At 41.4% G+C, this 18,887-nt stretch overlaps 1 protein-coding gene across 2 annotated transcripts in view; it reads right to left on the reverse strand.

Annotated features, from left to right (window-relative positions):
- The window catches only part of ttc39a (tetratricopeptide repeat domain 39A), a 34,778-nt gene that overhangs the window by 11,094 nt on the left and 4,797 nt on the right, over positions 1-18,887 (reverse strand). Inside the window, exons 1-7 of one of the 2 annotated variants that reach the window (XM_050055536.1) lie at positions 14,411-14,557; positions 8,118-8,222; positions 1,575-1,706; positions 834-874; positions 637-704; positions 440-504; positions 187-286 (exon numbers count right to left, since the gene is read on the reverse strand). In XM_050055536.1, the coding sequence (XP_049911493.1) occupies positions 187-286; positions 440-504; positions 637-704; positions 834-874; positions 1,575-1,706; positions 8,118-8,222; positions 14,411-14,448 (549 nt within the window). In that variant the 5' untranslated portion in view covers positions 14,449-14,557. Of the gene's footprint in view, positions 1-186; positions 287-439; positions 505-636; positions 705-833; positions 875-1,574; positions 1,707-8,117; positions 8,223-14,410; positions 14,558-18,887 lie in introns of those variants that run through there. The other variant, XM_050055535.1, reaches the window with a different exon arrangement.

An 18,887-nucleotide genomic window follows, 5' to 3' on the forward strand; every position in this document is an offset into this window, starting at 1 on the left:
CTGTTTAATACTGAGGCATCTTCAGCGTAACAAAAAATGTTTGGCAAGCAAGTGTGTTTCTCTTTTTTTTTTCTTAGGCAAGGTTGAGGCGTGATACTTCCTGGAAGTATCACAGTGGATGATGCGATCTTTTCTTTTTTTGACCCACATATGATTACAAACTCAAACATTCAGCCTTCTACTTACTAGGTTAAAGGCTCCCACTCCCAGTTTGACACCACCCTCAAAATGGCCGTGGTTGTCCCCGTGAGAGTATCCTGAGGACTGGAGGACTGTGTGAAGCTCTCTGTGAGGCAAAGATACAGGAAGCAGGCGAAAATGGCGGGTTTTTTAAAGTAATGAGGAAGAGAGGAAAATCTGAGGTCTGCTAAAAGAGCGGGAACGACACGAGCGAGACAAGATGGGAGCTAAAATAATATTCTGGGCTTTAGATTCTTACTTGTAAGTCTGGTAGCTGTTCCTCACTTTGATTCCCCCTTTGATGAAACTCATCATGTTTTCATCCTGAACACAGAGCCAGCGAGACGGCAGGAGAGGGAGGAGAAGGAAAAGAAACAGACAATGAGATTAAACAAGAATAAAACTATCAGTGGTGGCAGATTAAGTGGAAAGCTCTTGGTAAGCCTCCCTCCTGACCTGAAGGAAGGTGAGCGCTGCCCTCTGCAGGAGACACTCGGCATAGCAAACTTCAGCATGGAGTTCCTCTGAGGTGAAACAATTACGTCAGTTATATTGAGTCAGCATAATGGCCAAACACACATACATGTGCTATCTGTTTTTATGAATTACAGTGACACATTTGACTCATCCCGTCAGCACAGGACGTTACTGACCTTCTGTGAAGCTTTTGGAGAAGCTCGACTTCTTGCGGTGCCTGAAGGAGGAAGCACAAAACACAAAGCCATCATGAGTTATCAGTGGGTTTGTTCTGCAGAAAATATTCCGGATTGTTTTTCAGCAGCACAGCACTGTCCTGCATTTCTTTCCTTATCTTGTTTCTATGCAAATCAGTGACTCAGCCTCTTCCCAGCAAATACAGGATGCTGAGCTGAAGTTACAGCAAGGTGCTGACCGTGCATTAAATTTCAGACAAAGACTCCCAACGGTGAAATGGGAAATTGCAGCTATGACCTCAGATCAGTGCTTGTCTCCAGAAGAGGGGGCGTTTATCTGGGTGGGCTGATGAAATGTACAGTTGGTCCAGCTCTGACTCATCACAGATTCTTACAGCGGCTCCAGGAGTTATTGTGACACTCATTTGCGACATTCCTTTGGCCAGTGCGTCTGGATGATCTCAGCATGTTTTCTGGTTTTGGTATTATGTTACTAATGAGAACCAGTCAAATGATACAGTATTGTGTTTGAATGTTTAAACATTTATCAGCCTCTCTTTTATCACTTTTTACTAAACTATATCTTCAGAAATGTGACATTTTTGCTTCCACACTGACCGGCTTTTGAGATACAAAATTCACTTCTGCAGTTGATGAGAGAGGAACTAAAAAACACCGGTCACAGTGCATCGGCTGGTCATCGGGGCATTACTTCACTTTGGTGTTGTGGGAAAGTCTCACCTCTGACAGATAGCCTGGGCCTCCTTCATGGTGTTTCCTGCAGTCAGGATGTGTTGGGGGTCAAAGGTCATCATGGCCTGCATCTCCAGGATGGTGGCATAGGTCAGAGCGTGGTACATGCTGTCTTTAGTCCTATCAAAAAGCCACAACATTTGTTTTTAGTCATGTTGCAAGGGGAAGTTATAGATATTAAATGATCAGATCGGGTGTTCTCACAGAGATGAAGAACATTTTGTTAATCAGGCGGTACAAATGTGAGATGGAACAACGTGAAAAGCTGTCATCAGCTAATCAATTCCTGCTAACAGCGAGGTGTCAGCTAATACTTGGAAGACTAAAGCCACACCACTACACAGAAAAAAAAACCCAGTATCTATTTATACCTGTGGTTGCTGGTGTGTCACATCACACCCTGTGTTTAACAAGAGTACGTTTGCAGGTTCGATGTCACAAATATTTTTCCAGTGGATGTACTTGGCGTTCCAGTTAAACTCTTACTTGAACAAAATACTTAAAAAATGAATGTTAAACAAAAACTACAAAAACATGGGTGGTTTAAATAGCTTTATATATTCTCTATGTACCTATGTATTGTTTGTTTGTGGGTGTATCACACACACAAAGACGTGGCGGAATAATTCTGGTAAAGGCGGAGGTCTGTGGAGAAGAATGTTGTCGGTCTGCATAGCTAACATTGCACTGCTGTTCACCAAAGACTGGCTCATGTGACTCTGTGATGTCACTCTGAGCTCCAGCCAGTCATCTTTCATGGACAGTGGAAACTAAATTTGCATGAGCAGATTTTTCAAACCATGGAAACACAGCTCAAAAACACTCTTTAATATGGTCTGTTTAACTTCTATAAGTATAAATATGATAAAGATACGGGTAAAAGAAGTATGATCTGTGTAACTTTTAGCCTGTCAAAGACACACAACTGCAGCAATAAATCCAAGGTTTAGTAGTCGACAGAGAGCAGAGTGCTGAGTTTCAACTCTTCACCTTTAATGAAATTATTACTATCAATTCTAATCCAGTGAATCAGTAAACAAGAACCAACTCAGTGACAACCAGGAAGCAACAGACAGAGTCAGAGGAGGCGGAGGTACGGGCTGAGAAGCAGAAAGATTTGCCTGCCTTACATTTCCATTGCGTCAGGCTTATGTAAGACGACAGCCCAAACTCAAGCTGAGAAACCTTTTAAGATGGAGCTGTGAGGTAAATTGAATTGCTCGTCGCCGTGCTGAAAGTGGCTGAGAATTCCAAATATTTCACAGCAGCACTCAGATATTTTTCAGTCAGCCTTGCCTCAGTGCTCCGGGACACAAAGGTCCTCACCTGTCTGACATATTTTTACACAATGTTCCATGACGCAAGGGAAGAGTTGTTTGGTGCTTTCTCAAGAAATACATGTGCGTGCATGCACACAGTCAGTAAGGGCATCACTACACTGAAAACTCTTTATTTCTGTCAAAAATATTTAATTGTTTTTCAGTGTTAAAATTCGGAAATTAGATGTGAGCCTTTGAAGTATGGTGACACATTTCTGGAAAAAATGAGAGTCCTGACACTTTGACACTCACTACAGGACAAAAACTCAACTTATTATCAGGAGCAACGTCACAACTTCTCACCAAGAAGCACCTCAGTCAGTATTATTAATGTGCGTCACACCTCTACAGTACACCTCCTGCACCCACTCCCTGCTGCAGCTGTGAGGAACAGGGCAGGACAGGATGATGAGAGAATAAGATTGCACTGTTTGGGCTGCACTTGGTCTGGTGGCATGTTTGAACAGAGAGCTGGCAAATAAAACTAAGCCTGCTGCTGGATACCTCTGAGACAAGGAGGCTGATCACAAGGCAGGCATGTTTCTACAACGCTGAGTCTGCAGCGACTCCTTGACTACGACTCAGAGGAGGAGTATTCAAATATTTTAACACTATAAAAGAGAAGGTTATATAACATGGTATGAACTGATATTGATGCATGGGCAATATCAGACTGCACAACCTCTAGTCAGAAACATTTAGGCAAAGAGCACATCATGTGAAAGTGAAATTAGCCACCATTTTAAACCACAATGCAGCACTTGGAAACTTTTAGTCATCTCACAAGAGAATAAAACATCTTTAATTCTGAATGACCACAAGTGACTCGGGAATGTCTCGACTTTTAAAAAAATACACTTCATTTTAACGGACAGTGAATTTACACCACAATACTTTTATATTGTTTCCTATTGTAGCATGAGTTACTAATGGCAGCTACTTGACAGAGACAGCAAACTAGCTTGATGACATGGCCAAATGCAAGTATGACCCTTAATATGTTAAACTGTGTGGACCTTGAACAAATGATGAAGGAGAAATCTGGACCCAGTGGCTGAACCAGTTAGGAACCACTGCTTTTGATGGTTTATTCTCTTTGCACACTTCCTTGGTGTCTGTTTTGTTTGTTCAGCTTCTGTCGATCCATTAATGTTGTTACATTTCATTAGATGAATGTGACAGACCCTTTTGTCCAGAGGAACTTTTTGTGGTTCAGTGTGTCAGTTTTGCCCAAGAAAACTTGTGCATGTATCGACCTTAAAAATCAGTCAAAAATAAAAGACATGCACATGCCAGTGTCCATTGATGTGGATGCTGGATCGAAGATATTTCAACCAGTGCCTTTTCCTCAGACTTCTTCTGAGGTGTGAGGAAATGCTGCTGGCTCGAAACACTACAGAGCATTAAAATCCTTCTAACGGGAGCTACTTGGTATGCAGGGAGCTTCAGGCGTCCCTCTCTCGAGATTTCAGACCAATTTATGTAAAAAAATTGAACTAACTCTTTAAGACCAAGGTTCAACATCCCTCCATACTCTAAAATATCTAAATTCACCCAGTGCATTAAGATAATTGTCCCCATAACGACTGTCAGTAGCTCAGCGATTAACTCGCTAATCCCAGAATTTTTCCCATGAGAAATATGTACATTGCACATTGCATGTTACATGTCACAGTTTCTTTCACAGTCACACTCTTGGCAACCGGGAGTTGAGACTTTAAACTGCTCATTGATGCAAGTATGAGTGCAATAACCCTGTAATGGATAACCCCGCCTTCCTCCCAGTGCATGCTGGCATAGGCTCCAGCTGCCATTGACCATAAACAGAAATGTAGGGGTTAAAGTAATGGACATATGATTGATTAAAGTATTTAGAGTGCGTCCACATGCTCTCTGAAAGAGTCTCTCCTGTATTTTAGTTGCAGTGTGTGTGTATGTGTGTGTGTGTGTGTGTGTGTGTGTTGCGGAGGCTCTGGTATACCCTTGTCCCACCTGACTGCGTCAGAATACAGCTGTAGGAAGGGGAAAGGAGATCGAAGAAGGAGAGAGTTGCAAAGCCCACGTGGAGTAAAGCAGAGCACAGACAACACTGAGGAAGACAATTGAATATTCTGCCAGTGTTTCACATCCTCAGGGCTGCTTGTTCCCCAAGTCTTTCAGAGTATCTCTCCCACAGTGCAGCAGATGTCATCACACCTTACATAATATTACATAAGTCTTATGCCTCAAGCCATCGGCTTCCTCACAAAACCCTCTCCTGAGCAGCAAACAGAGAAATCAGGGGAGTTTGTGGGTGTTATTTTGGGTTTTGTTTAAGCCAAACAAAATAAAGTCCTGTCTCAATTTGATTAGAGTGCTGCCTTCGAATGTAAAACAACACTACACAATAATACCTGGCCAGATCACCATGCAGGCCCTGATTTATACAGGATAGACCTGTCTTATCTCTTAAGTTTCAATCTGTACTGATTTCTGACTCTCACACTATGTGTCAAATCCAACCATCTGGGCTCAAACAGCTACAAACATGATCATATTTGCAACTACTGTTTGCTCAGGTGCACTTTATCAACTGAAGGAGGCAGAGATAGTACCGGAGAGCACACACAGAGCGGTGGGGAGAATATCAAGCCAGAAATCAGGACACCCGCTGCGCTGACAAACTGCCAGGCCTCAGGTGGCAGCAGCTATAGGTGTTGGATTTACACAGATTTTCCTCCAGGTTGGAATATTTCACAAATCCAGGTTTAAATACTCAAACATATTATGATTATGACAACGGGGCAGTTGCTTGGCAACAGTGCATTGATGTAATGTTGCAATTTAAGTCTTCATAACTGAGTCTGAGCCTAGAAATCAAATTACATCGCTCTAAACTTTTCCGACACTTAGCCTACAGTGGTAAACACACCGAAATCTCCCTTAACAACACCAAACTGACAATAGCTGTCAATCTCGCAGTAATACTTATCTATTAAAAGAATGTACAGACTGACAGGAAGCTGATCTTCTGTCTTGATGTAAGCCGGCACTGAAAAGAAGAATCTGGGGCTAAGGAGTGGCCCGCAGCCCCAGACAGGAGATAAAAGGTGGAGGATAAAAGTGACAGTGTGATTAAGTTTCTGATAATAGAGGAGAGAATGAGCGATGGACAATGGAGCAACTTGATGACACAGTGTGGGAATACAAAACTAGAGGCAACTAAACCTACGGCTGTAAAATCATATCACCAGCATCAGCAGCAAACACACAAGTTTCTCTAGCGCTCCCTGATGTGGGCGCTCTGTTTCTGACCTGTTATGGTGCCAAGGACGGGATATTTAAACTTTAAATTGATTTCTGATTAAGCATCAAAATGTTCTTAAAGGGACAGTTCACCCTAAAATCAAAAATACATATTTTTCCTCTTACCTGTGGTGCTATTTATTAATCTAGATTGTTTTGGTGTGAGTTGCCGAGTGCTGGAGATATCAGCCTTCTCTGCAATATAATGGAACTAGATGGCACTTGGCTTGTGGTCCGCAGACTCCAGAAAAATACATTTGAAAAACTCAACAGCAATGTCTCTTTCCCAAAATCATAACCAGGGTACTCAGTATAATTGACAGACCTTGTTGTGAGCAGTTTCCCAGGAAGCGTGCCGACCTTTGAAGGCAATTTTCGTAGTGGCCAGTGTATTTACACCATCATGTGATGCCCTGTGGCCCAAAAAGACCTTTTCCCATAGACTTACATGTAAATCAATGGATATTTTCTTTTAACATCACAACCCCCCAACATGATTCTTTTTCACTATCAGGATTTAATCAATTCGGTCCGATAACATTTGGAAAGACTATTAAATCATTTTATCCCCACTCAAGTTAATGGACGTCTAAACCTCAAGTAGCTGGCTCAGCCTGTGGAAGTTCCTTGTGCGGTTGTTCTATCAGAAGCAGTGCTGATCATCTGGGTAATTTTACACGGAGCAGTTGAACCAATTTGGCTTCATGCACCACTGAGAAACTTTTATAGGAATGAACGGGACCCTGCCTCCAATGCTGCATCCAGTTCTCTATATACATCCATGGCTCATACTTGTGACAGCACCGGATGTAACATTAATGGCATCCTCCTCGGCTGAGCTGTTATGTTAGCTAGTAATGCTAGACATGTAGTGTTGTTTTATAGACAACAAGGTCTGGGGATTATCGTGAGTAACCAGGTCAGGATCAGGAAAGAAAGAAATGTATTTTTTGGCGCATCTAGTTCCAATATATTGGAAAGAAGGCAGACCGATATCTCCAACACTCCAACAGCAACTCACACCAGAACAATCTAGACTGATAAATAGCACTACAGGTGAAGCAAGCTGATTTGATATTGGGGTGTACTGTCCCTTAGTCACTGCAACACAATTTTTACAGTGAGGTTTTTCTTATTTTTTGGCTCTTTCATTGAGCAAATAAATCTATCTAATTGCTTTTAGGAGGGCAGACTCCCATCACCAAACGATTGAATGCATTAGCTGAGGAAATTTGTTATTTCTGTCAGTAATGGCAAAGACTTCTGCTGAATCACTGTGAAAATAGAAGCTACAAAAATGCTGGTGACATTGACGCATGACCTGTAACACACGTCCCTGCTTTGTGAGATGTGCATATCAGTAAAATAAAAGCAAGACAAAGAGTCTACAGTCATGCAGTGGCCCTGTGAGGCTGTACGTACAGGCACAGAGGCTTAAAGTAATGCATAATTAATGGTGTGTCCGCTTTGAGTGACAGGCTGTCTGCGGATAGTGTCCTCGGTCACCACGGGTCACTTCTGACTCTAAAAATCCAAGACCGTGACGGGCAAAATGCCAAACTCAAGGCTTCAAAACGGGAGTACACAAACCAATGGGCGACGTCACAGTGGCTACATCCATTTTTTTATACAGTCTATGTTCTTCACTGGTGAGAGTAGCACTAATAACATTAAAGATCCCTGAGACTGAGGCAGCTAAATGTTATTCTATCATTTACACCTGTGTTTTCCTACTGTTATATGTCAAAATGTCTTCTGTGAACACCTGAGAGTGCAAAAAAACAGCTACAAACACAGTTGGCTTGCACGCATATATATCATTGGCTGTTTGTCTCTTATATTTGTCCATGGAAGCACAAACCCAGGTGGGTCAGAGCTGAGGACAGCAGCTGTATCTGCCTGCATGGGGTTCAGGTTGTTCTCGTACCTGCATCTAAGCCGGGCCTGCGCCTCCTCAAAGTCGTTTCTGAGGAACAGATCCAGGGCGGCCATGCAGTCCTCCAGAGCCAGCGACAGGTCTGACCGTGAGCACCTGCAAATGCAAAACAAACAGAATCAGGTTGAGTGAAGAAAGAGTGCTGAAAACACATTAATATCTAATATCTTATTATCTAATAAATAAGAAAAGTCGGGGGTTTAAGCCATTCTGATCTCTTAAAGTATCAATATAGAGCAAAAATGTGTGGAACACAGTTTTACTGACAAATGATGTCGTTATATGAGTCAAGTCAAAGAGTCAGTCAATCAAGTTCATTACAATTTCACAGTCTTAGAATATAAACATCTTTAAATTGGCATTTTTTCTTGAAGTTGTTTCTTATTTCAACAGCCACAAAAGATCCACTTCACTTTACCCTGTTTCCTAACTGTCTCTCTCACTACTGCAGTGACCCTGTTCTCATTTACCGCAACATAGACAGTCTCCTGTACTGACCTACAACAGACACCAGGATCATGATGTTGTCTCAGTTTACTTGCATAATATTCCTCCTTTATTCAACCCTTTCAGCTACTTCACAAAAGAGGCAGAGGCAGAGTGAGTGAGACAATCACATTGGTTTGAGATAGCACTTTGCCATTAGTGTCGTTGCATTAAACTGCACTTTAAAGAGGGACTTAGTCTCAATTTTAGTACTTGTACAACCCTCCACTTTTATAAAAATACACTCTCAAGGAGCAGTTTTGAACAAGATCATTTTTGGAAATTGAAGAACTGATGTTACTGCTGATTAACTGATGTTAAATCGAGGAACTTCCCTAATGATTACTAATAATGTTGCAGTGTATTAAGACTTTATTACACGCTGCACATGCTCCTCACGTGACGAGTGTGTAATGTAGCCAAACTGATCACGCACTCTTTCTTCTGCCTCCTCTTTGATTTCTCTCGCCGTACTGATAATGGATCTGTTTATTTGTGCCTTTTATTCCTTCACATCAGGGTGAGAACGGCGCACAGCGTGTGAAAAACACATTAACATCTGCCATAATGAGCTGAACGAATGGATTGAGTCAATGGTAAATCTGAAACACTAATGTTTTTCAGCTTTAAGCGGATTCTTTTCTCTCTTATTTGGATGTTTGTTTTGTACAATGATACTTTTTTCTTCACATTCAGTTATTTGCTATTTATGCTTATTTGTCTTTTTTTCTGTTCATTTCTGTTACATTATTGGTGTGTTTTTGTGAAACAGGAACCTGATTTTGTTGTTTCATCCTGACACACAGTTTGGTTCTCTGCTCTGAACTTACAGGCCACTGTATGGATCACATGAGCCTAATAATTACTCCCAGTTTAGTCAGTAGGTCAGTATGGAGTGCTGCAGATGATGTTTTTTAGTAGGGCAACTCAGAAGTTAGCTTGGCCGTGGTTCCCTCAACAAAAAGCCAATGGTATTTTATCTTTTGATTTTGGATTATTGCAGAAAATAAGATGAGGCAAACAAAAGTTCATGATACATTACAAATGAACTCCACTTTTATGATTTTTGAAGTGGAAATGCCAGGCTATAAACAATCTACACCATGGTCACCACTTCAATGTCACCACCACTATGAAGTCAGTATTCCTGTCATTTCATCTAAATGTGTCCCAGTGCATCTGCTCAGGAAAACATGGATGCCCAAAGCAAACTGATGTTTATATAAGTCTGAGCTTCAGACACATTCACAGAGAACCTACATCAGTTACCACAGCCCCATTAGCGAAGAGAAATGGCATCTTGCCTGTCTTTGCTCATTAGAATAAAGTACATTCGCTCAAAATTTTGTCAACAGGTGTTGAGCGTTTTGCTGTGGATGGAGGCAGAGATATGCATGCTTGCAAACACTTCTATCAAGCATAAATCAACTGATTGGAAACGGAAATCGCAGCTACAACACTGTTACAGCACATTCGTCACCACAAGCGCTGCAAATAACTGGTGAAAAGGTCATTCTGCTCGGTTCGCTGTGTGCCACCATGTTGCTGAGATGTCAGGTTTGTTTGTGTGGGTAAACTCAGGCTAGATGGATCTTGCCCAAGTTTTCTGAGTTCCGAGTACAGTGGATTGCAGCATAAAGCCATGCTCGGCACAATGACGTTTAATGTCCCCAAACACATCTGAAGACTAATTTAGCCACTTGTCAGCAACTGCCTTTATTAAGACACATAAAAGCTTTTCAAATTCATGTGTGAGGTGTTTCCTGACATATTTTATGTCATAGAACAAAACATAAAAAAATCTCTTGAGCTTGTGTTCATCACACACCTTATTTCAGGCATCTAACCATAAAGCCACTGACTTCAAGACGAAGGAACAGGAAGTGTAAAAATGCTAACTCATTTCCAGGTTTTAGAACTCATTCCTGCAGCTCTCTCTATTACCACTTTAACTCGGAGACCTGCAGCAAACATTAGACGAATGCAGAAGAATAGGAGAGCAGAAAGTGAGCAAACACAACTAAGACTAATGTGTGTAACAGCAGTGACTAATAGACGGCATTCACTTTACATTCCTGCCCATTAGAAACACAGAGGAACTATACACTCATCACACACACACACACACACACACACACATTAGAAACACAGAGGAACTATACACTCATCACACACACACACACACACACACACACACACACACAAACACCACCACCATAAAGGAGCACACACACTCGTGCAGCTCTGGCTAATGACATGCGGGTGACTGCTGTGTTCACCATATGACCAGCAGCAAGCTGAACTTCCTGCTAACAGCACGAGACTCACAGTGACAACAGCTGTCAGAGGAAACATGAGTGTTCAGTTAACATGTGTGGCAACACTATTGAGATGTCCAAAAATTAAAATTATATAAATAAAGATGTAGGTGCTCTAATAAAGCTGACAAACAAACAAACCAAAAAAAAATGATGGGAAATTATTTTATACTGCGAAGTTATGTGGGACAACCGGCATTGTGTTGTCAATACTACATGCTAAATAGAAAAATATATATCATACAAACTTCATTTACAGTCCCTCCTAAGAATAAACCAATGAGACATAAAGGGATTAATAATACAAACATTAATAATAATGCAAAGAGGATATAACAACAAGGTAAAATACTGTTTATGTATTTATGTCATTGATTTCAAGGACAATGCTGTAAAGTCACATGTCCTCCCGCAGTAGCCACTGAATAAATCCAACCAATCCAACCAGAGCTTCTTTCGACTGTATCAAAACACTTTTCTCTCTATATGTATGTAGGTTCAGCGACTGCCTTGCTCACTTAAAACAACAAGCTCACAAGACAAACTAGAAGAGTGTCAGGTGTGTGTGTAAGCACATCTATCAACATCAGGTTTGTGTTGGAAACCAAACTGAGCATCGTCTCTCGGTTCATGTGTTGACTCTGCATTGACTACATCCACCCCCTGGACCTTCACCTTAACTATCAAATATATACACGTGCCTATTATTGACTCTAAACCCAACTGCAATACCAATACTACCACTTACATATTATTCAGTCGTCTTAAAAATGTCGCTGGAGTCAAATCACCTGTTAGATTCAATCATAACCTCATCAATAATAAATGCCAATAACTGTTAAGGAGCTATGGTATTACAGAGGAGCTTGTTTACTTATCTGGCTGTAAGCAGCAGGAACATGTGCACACAACATAATGCCTCTCCTAGGCTAGGATTCTAAGCAGCACGGGTTTGATTCCTGGTCAGGAAACACTTTATTACTATGCTTCAGTCAGGGTGTAGTGCTGCCGGAGCACACAGGAGCAATGCTCCACCACTTCTTTCCTCCAAGTGAGCAAATAGAAGACTCACAGTCTGCATAACCTGTTTGAAAATTGGATCTTCAAGTGCTTGAAGATCCAATCATCAATGAAGCATACGTCATGCAACAGCGACAATAATACAAAACTGAATGGTCAAAGTTGTCATGTTGACATTTAAGGTGTGTTGCCTGATTCACAGAGTCAACTCATGCATTGATTAACATGCAAGAAAACATTTCGCTGCCAGCTTTGAGCAGCATGGTGAATTAAATTGTTTATTCCCAATCTACAGCTGCTAACTGTTAACTAGTAAAGATGATAAGGCAGCAAAACATCCTTTAATTGTGTAGTTACAGTTGACTAATGTATGTAAACTTGTCACCACAGGAGCAGTGGTTACATAACTTTGAAAATGAGCCACAACTTAACCTCGTCATTGTTGCGCCGCGGGACGAGCAAACAGCACTACACCCCTGGTTTCAGTCTCTCCTCTTGTACTCAAGACTTAATACTTAATCGCCAAATGAAATTTGTCTTGTCAAACACATAACAGCACCACAGATAGAACACCAGCACCTTTAGGGAAATAAGCAGCAGCATCAAAAGACGCACTGGATAAATTGTTTCGAGTGTATTAAATCCATCTGCCCTATTGCACAACTATTTAACCTGCCTAGTGGCCTGCTGTGCCATGTTTGAGATGTTAAGGAGAGGGAAAGCTTCAGGATATGTGCTGCTTTGGAACATGGATGTAGCTACCCTGTAAAATCACGCTTAAGTTGAATCTAACCAACAAAAAAAACAAAACAATTCTACTGTTGAAGCTGTTTAGATTATGCAGGGGCTGATAATCAAACCAGAACACTAACAGAGGTTACTTTAAGTCGAACAATCAGTGCCGTCCTCATTTCTTTATATCTGGAAACTGACTGAACTGGTCCTGACTGCCGGGAGAGCAAGATTTTGGCAGGTTTGCACCGTGAAGACAATCTGAGGCCCGAGGACACGGAAAAGAAACCAGCTCTCTGTCAGCGACGAAGATCATAGGCATATATTTATATGAGGACATAGGTCAATATTATGAACATGTACAATTGTCTCCCTTCAACAGCATGAGAGTAGCAGAGGACTTTTATTGTGATGAAATTTAAGACATTCCCACCTTAAATAAACACATAAAAGGCACAAATAGGTGCATTAAAAAACCACCAGAATGTTTGACGCTCAAAATGTCCTGGGGAGGAACCCTAAATCCCACGTTTCATGTGTGTCCCCCAGTACTGAAACAAAATCTACTCCCTTTAGCAAAAATAATCACGCAGTACAGGACAATCTCTAAACGGACTTTCCTCCAATGACGTAAAATGAATCTTAAGGTTTAGTGCGTAGGATTTTGTAGCGTCTAGCAATAAGGCTGCAGAACTGAAACTCTCCCATGTGCCAAGCGTGTAGGAGAACTACCATGGCTGACACGAAAACGCAAATGGTCCTATTCAGAGCCAGGTTTTTTGTCCATTCTGGGCTACTGTAGAACAACATGGCGGAGTCTGTGGAGGAGGACCAGCTCTGTATGCAGATATAAACTGCTCATTCTAAGGTAATGAAAACACGTTTCTTATTATCACGTGATTATAAACTAATGAAAACATAGTGCTGAATATTATATTCTATTTCTGCAGATAGATGACTCTAAATCCTACTGACTGCAGTAATTAAGGCATGTATTGATTCCCTGGAAAGTAAAATGGACTTGTGCCATAAAGCCACAAATCACTGTGCTGTAAAGCAGCCATACATTTCAACACAGCACAATAAAGAAGCAGTGGTCTGACATTTTTGCTTATTTGCCTCTTTGCCGAGGGAATATTTGACAATTATATTAAAGAAAGAAAGAAAGGGCATTAGAGCCAGCACAATGAGGAGCATCTGCTGGATTTAGGATGTGCATACCATGCATTGTCCCAATAATGTAATTTAACTTCAAGTCAGCTGAAATTCGGGGTTGATTTCTCTAGAGAACGACTTGCACAATGGTGATCATTACCAGTGAGCGACACAAACAGTTAGCACACAACCACTATTCATATACTAGATACTAGACAGCCATGCATGTGCTCATGAAAACCAGAACGCACGCACACACACACACACACACACACACACACACACATTCTCACCCCTCGAACAGTGACAAAGCATTAGTTTATCGACTGCGGTCCACAGAGCTTTCACCACACTTGTTCCAGCTGATATAAGGTGTTTTTCAGAGGCCTTACAGCATTGAGCTGGGACACAAAAGAGCCAAGCTGCTCCTGTAATACACTAAGCGAGTTTGTCCACATGCCTAAGTGTCACAGCTAGAACACACACACACACACACACACACACACCTAAAGAGCATGTGGCAGAGGCCAGGTGAATGACACACGGCATTTAAACGTGCAGCAAGTACCTTACCCGTTTGACAGAGTCTCTTCCTCTCCTGACATTTTCATCTGGCAACAGTGTGTGAGTGTGTGTGTGAGAGATAGAGAGACAGAGAAAGCTGGAAACTGCAGAAGTCAACGTGAGCCTGAGGCCTTTCCAGCAGTGCAGTGTGATGGTCTACGTCTTTTTCTGTAGCAGCAGCAGCAGCAACAAGAGCAGAAGCAGCAGCAGAAGGGCAGTCGGGTGAAAGAGAGAGAGAGAGAGAGAGGGAAGAATGAAGGAGACAGGGAGGGAGGGAGGGAGAAAGAGAGGAGGAGGAGGGACGCAGCAGCAACAGCAGATCTTAATAAGATTGGGATGACTATCACACATGAGGGTAGAACACACAATCAGTGCTGCCTCTAACTCACATACATACATACAAGAGGCCTGTCCCACCTCTTCCGATCATCACCCTCATGCTACACACTGCAGTCTCTCCCCTGATTGGTTAATGCAAAGTCAGGGGGCGGGGCTAAGAGCCACAATTCATGGCCTAAGGATTTTCTTAAAGATGTGAAACAAGCAAAGAAAGAAAAATCAAGAGGAAGCACAGAGCCACAGAAGGAGAAATGAGTTATGAGCAATTAATTCCTCCCTGACACAAAACTTTGTGCTGCTGAAGGTGAAAGAGGGAACGTGAGGCTAAAAAGATGGTGCTGATGCGTAGTGAGACTCTCAGCCGGTCCATTCTGCTGCAGTGGCAGAGACTGAACGCTGCAGCGACCAGAGTCCAGAAATAGAAGACATAGACGCAGTACAGCGGCTCGTACTGTGGATGCACGCAAGACCTGATGTGAAATCATGAATGAAAAACCCTTTCAATGCATTCTGACATGACACAGCAGGAAAACCACAGGAGTAATTAATAACATGAATAAGAGCTACACTTCCTTTAGCTGAATAGTTTAAAAGCTGTGTGGATTAGTTCACAGACAGAAGCTCACTGACACAGTAAAATGGAACAGAGCCGTTGTTAAAGGAAGTGATTACCCCTGTGTGTTTCCTGCTGCGACAAATCAAAATGTCTGTTGTGAAAAAACTCAATTATCTAGTGTCAGAAAAGTGCAAGGATCATAAAGAGTGGGAAAAAGCATAAAATACACTCTGGTTTGACCAAAGCATGTGTAGACTCTGAAAACAGATGTGCCAGCTTGAGTACTTTATTTGTGTAATGCATGTATTTTGGAAATGAATCACTCTGCTGGATGGTTTTCAAATTCTAGACTGATTAAATAGCTTTTGCTCTTCTCTTAAGAATGTTTGTTTATTCACCTCAGTCTAGTAAATGCATAAGCACCACAATTAATTTCAAGTTAAAGGTCCAGCGTGTGGGATTTAGAGGGATGTATTGGCAGTAATGGAATATAATATAAGTATGAAAATGAGAACTGTGTTTTTGTTGCCACAGAATGAGACATTTATATCTACACAGGGAGCAGGTCCTCGTCTATCCACCTTATTCCTGAGGGACTACTGTAGAAATGATTATGGGCACAACTTCCAGTGAGATAGCAGAAGTAGCAGCTAGCTAGTGAGTCCCATTGACTGTCTGTGGTTAGTCCCAGTGGCTACTCTTGGTGGCTGACCGCCAATGCTGGTTCTTTTAGAAAGTAATTTGCCTTCAGTTTAGCAAATACTGATTTATTTTAAAACAAATATTTAGCTAATGTTAACTTAGCATTTTCTAAAATGTCTTTGCGGAGCTCTGGTACCTGCTGCACTGTCTATGTCTGTAACTGTGTGTCAAACATGTAACCAGAACAAAAAGGGATTGTTCCTGTTGCCAAAGGTACCATTGATATGAGAAATAAAACCACAAGAGTTTCACAAGACATAGCAAAAAAGCATTAAATCAGAATTTGAAGAAGAGAATGACACCTAGACTGACAGGTCCGTCACTCAACCTCAGTACATGATATCCCTGTCTTTCCCTGTCAGCAACATACCTTGAAGTATGTAGTTAGTCATTAGGGCTAAGAATGTGTTACTGATTTACTGTACTTCCTTTATATCGTATAGAAGAATGCCAAAAGTTATTTCTTTTACTACTACTTTATATTACTATTACTGACGTCTGCTGCTAAATTCAGCATCATGTTTCGCTCAGAACAGTTTTTAATAAATCAGAAGTTAAAAAAACGTGTAAACTGAGTTGTTAACGCAGACGAGCGGAGGATTAGCTGGGAAACATCACATTTATTCACATTACATGGAGCTACAGTTAATACTGAATTATGTTAAATGCTGAATGTCTTAGTATCTCTTAATAAGTCATCAGAAACCATAAATCATCTTTAGAAGGAGCAGATGTTTACCTTAAGCTAGCACGGGCCATGTTAAAGTTTACAATATTTTAACGGAGCAAGGCAAGCTAATTGCTAGCGTGCTCGGTTGAAAAGGAAAAAATAAAACAATGCTTTGAGATGGCTGTCAGAGATGGCAGAGGTATGATCACCAAATCCCGTTTGAGCTATAACTAGTGGTGTGTTCCACGTTTTATTTCCCAATTGCTCTTGGAAAGAAGAATAGAGTACTGTAAACAAACTGTTACCATTGGAAATCGCCCGTTTCGGTTCAATGCTGGAAGTTGCACCTGTAATTCACGCAAGGTATCATGGGGGCTAGGAATAAGGTGGCTTGGTCCCAACTTTTCTGTGGGAAGTGGTGTATGCCTCTTTCAGGCCTTGTTTTGTGTATACACAATGTTTATAAATGAGACCCCCTAATCCATTTTCTTTGGAGAGGAAGAGACCTCTGAGGATAAATCAGCTCCTAATAGAAACCTCCTGTATAATGAACACTGAAGGAACTGTAACAGAGAGACGTTTCAGCTGGTTTTTAACCACTAAATCCCTTCAAATCTTCCACATTGTTCATTCAATTATCGGGTCTACAAAATGTCAGAAAAAAGTGAAAAATAAAATGCCTGCAAAGCCCGAGGTGATGTCTTCAGATCACTTCTCCAGTCCTACTAAAAGTCCAAAATAAAGATATTCAAGTTTACAGAAACACAAAATATCTCATGAGAGAAGCTAAAACAAGGAAACGTTTGGTATTTTTGCTTGAAAATTACTTGCATGTTTAGCTGATGATTAAAAATTGTTGCCAATTTTCTGTCAACAGACTGATCATCGAATTATTTCACTTCTTAACTGGTAACTGGGGTGTTTGGATTTTCTTGGTAGACGATTAAACATCCTCAAGCATGAACAAATAAGTGAGAGTGAACAAATAACCTGCAAGACAATATTAATCCATGAACAGAATTCCAAAACAACAATATAAATCCTCAGCTGATTCACAGAGAATGTTATTTCTCTCCATGGAGCCACAGGAGCACTGTACAGTGGCATGTCTCTATCACACATATACACAACTGCAAAGACACATACACACTCTATTAGTAACACTGCTAACATCAAGAGAGCATAAAGATCACACTCATGTGACTGTGTCTAAGTGCTCATCACGTTTGACATATTTTCTCCCACATCACAGCCCATAAAAACACAATCATAAAAGCAAAACACTCTGGCCAGCGCAGGAGCAAAAAGGGAAATCCATCTGTCTTTATAGACTGTAGTAAAAAAAAAAAAAAAAAAAGCTTAATTGTTGCTTCCATCTCTCTCACGTGTGGGCTGTGAGGAGCACAGGCGGTCACGGGTTTGTGGCGAAGATAATTAGATTTGATACGCTGCTGCTCTCCTCATGGTGAAGAATTGGATTTGACGACAGAAAAACAAGAAATGTTGCCGCTTCGAACTACTTAGGCTTTTGGCTTAATGTAATAACATGCAAATCTCTGCTGCTTTTATGCACCACACATTAGTAAATCATCCTGAACATTTGTGGTTCTATATACACTGGTATTGTGTTGTAATGCCCATTGATAACAAATGTCCTCAAATAAGAGCAAATGAATCCTAACTTGAAAATATCTATGCAACAGTTTGACATTTTGTGAAAGGTGCTTATTCTTGCAAATTACAGACGGATGCACCACTAAAATCTGTCCATTAAATATGTCCGTAGGTGTGAATGTTGAGTGTGAATGATTGTCTGTCTCTATGTGTCAGCCCTGTGACAGTCTGGTGACTTGTCCAGGGTGTACCCCTTCTCTCGCCCAGTGTCAGCTGGGATAGGCTCCAGCCCCCCCTGCGACCCTGTACAAGGATAAGCAGTTATGGAAAATGAATGAGACGAATGAATGAATGGCTGCCTGAGTTCAGACCTTTGAGTCCACCCACTCTACAGATTCTGAGTTGACTGAATCGTCTGGCATTGTAGAGGTAGAGCAGGTAGTCCACTAATGGGAAGATTGGTGGTTCAAGCCCCAGCTTGTCCAGCCCACATGTCAAAGTATTCTTGGGTAACCCAAATCACTCCTGATGGCTGTTCCATCAGTTTGTGAGTGTGTGTGAACGGGTGAATGTGACATGTAGTGTAAAAGTGCTTTGAGTGGTTG

This window comes from Epinephelus moara, chromosome 10 (genome assembly GCF_006386435.1).
Source record: "Epinephelus moara isolate mb chromosome 10, YSFRI_EMoa_1.0, whole genome shotgun sequence".
NCBI lineage: Eukaryota > Metazoa > Chordata > Actinopteri > Perciformes > Serranidae > Epinephelus > Epinephelus moara.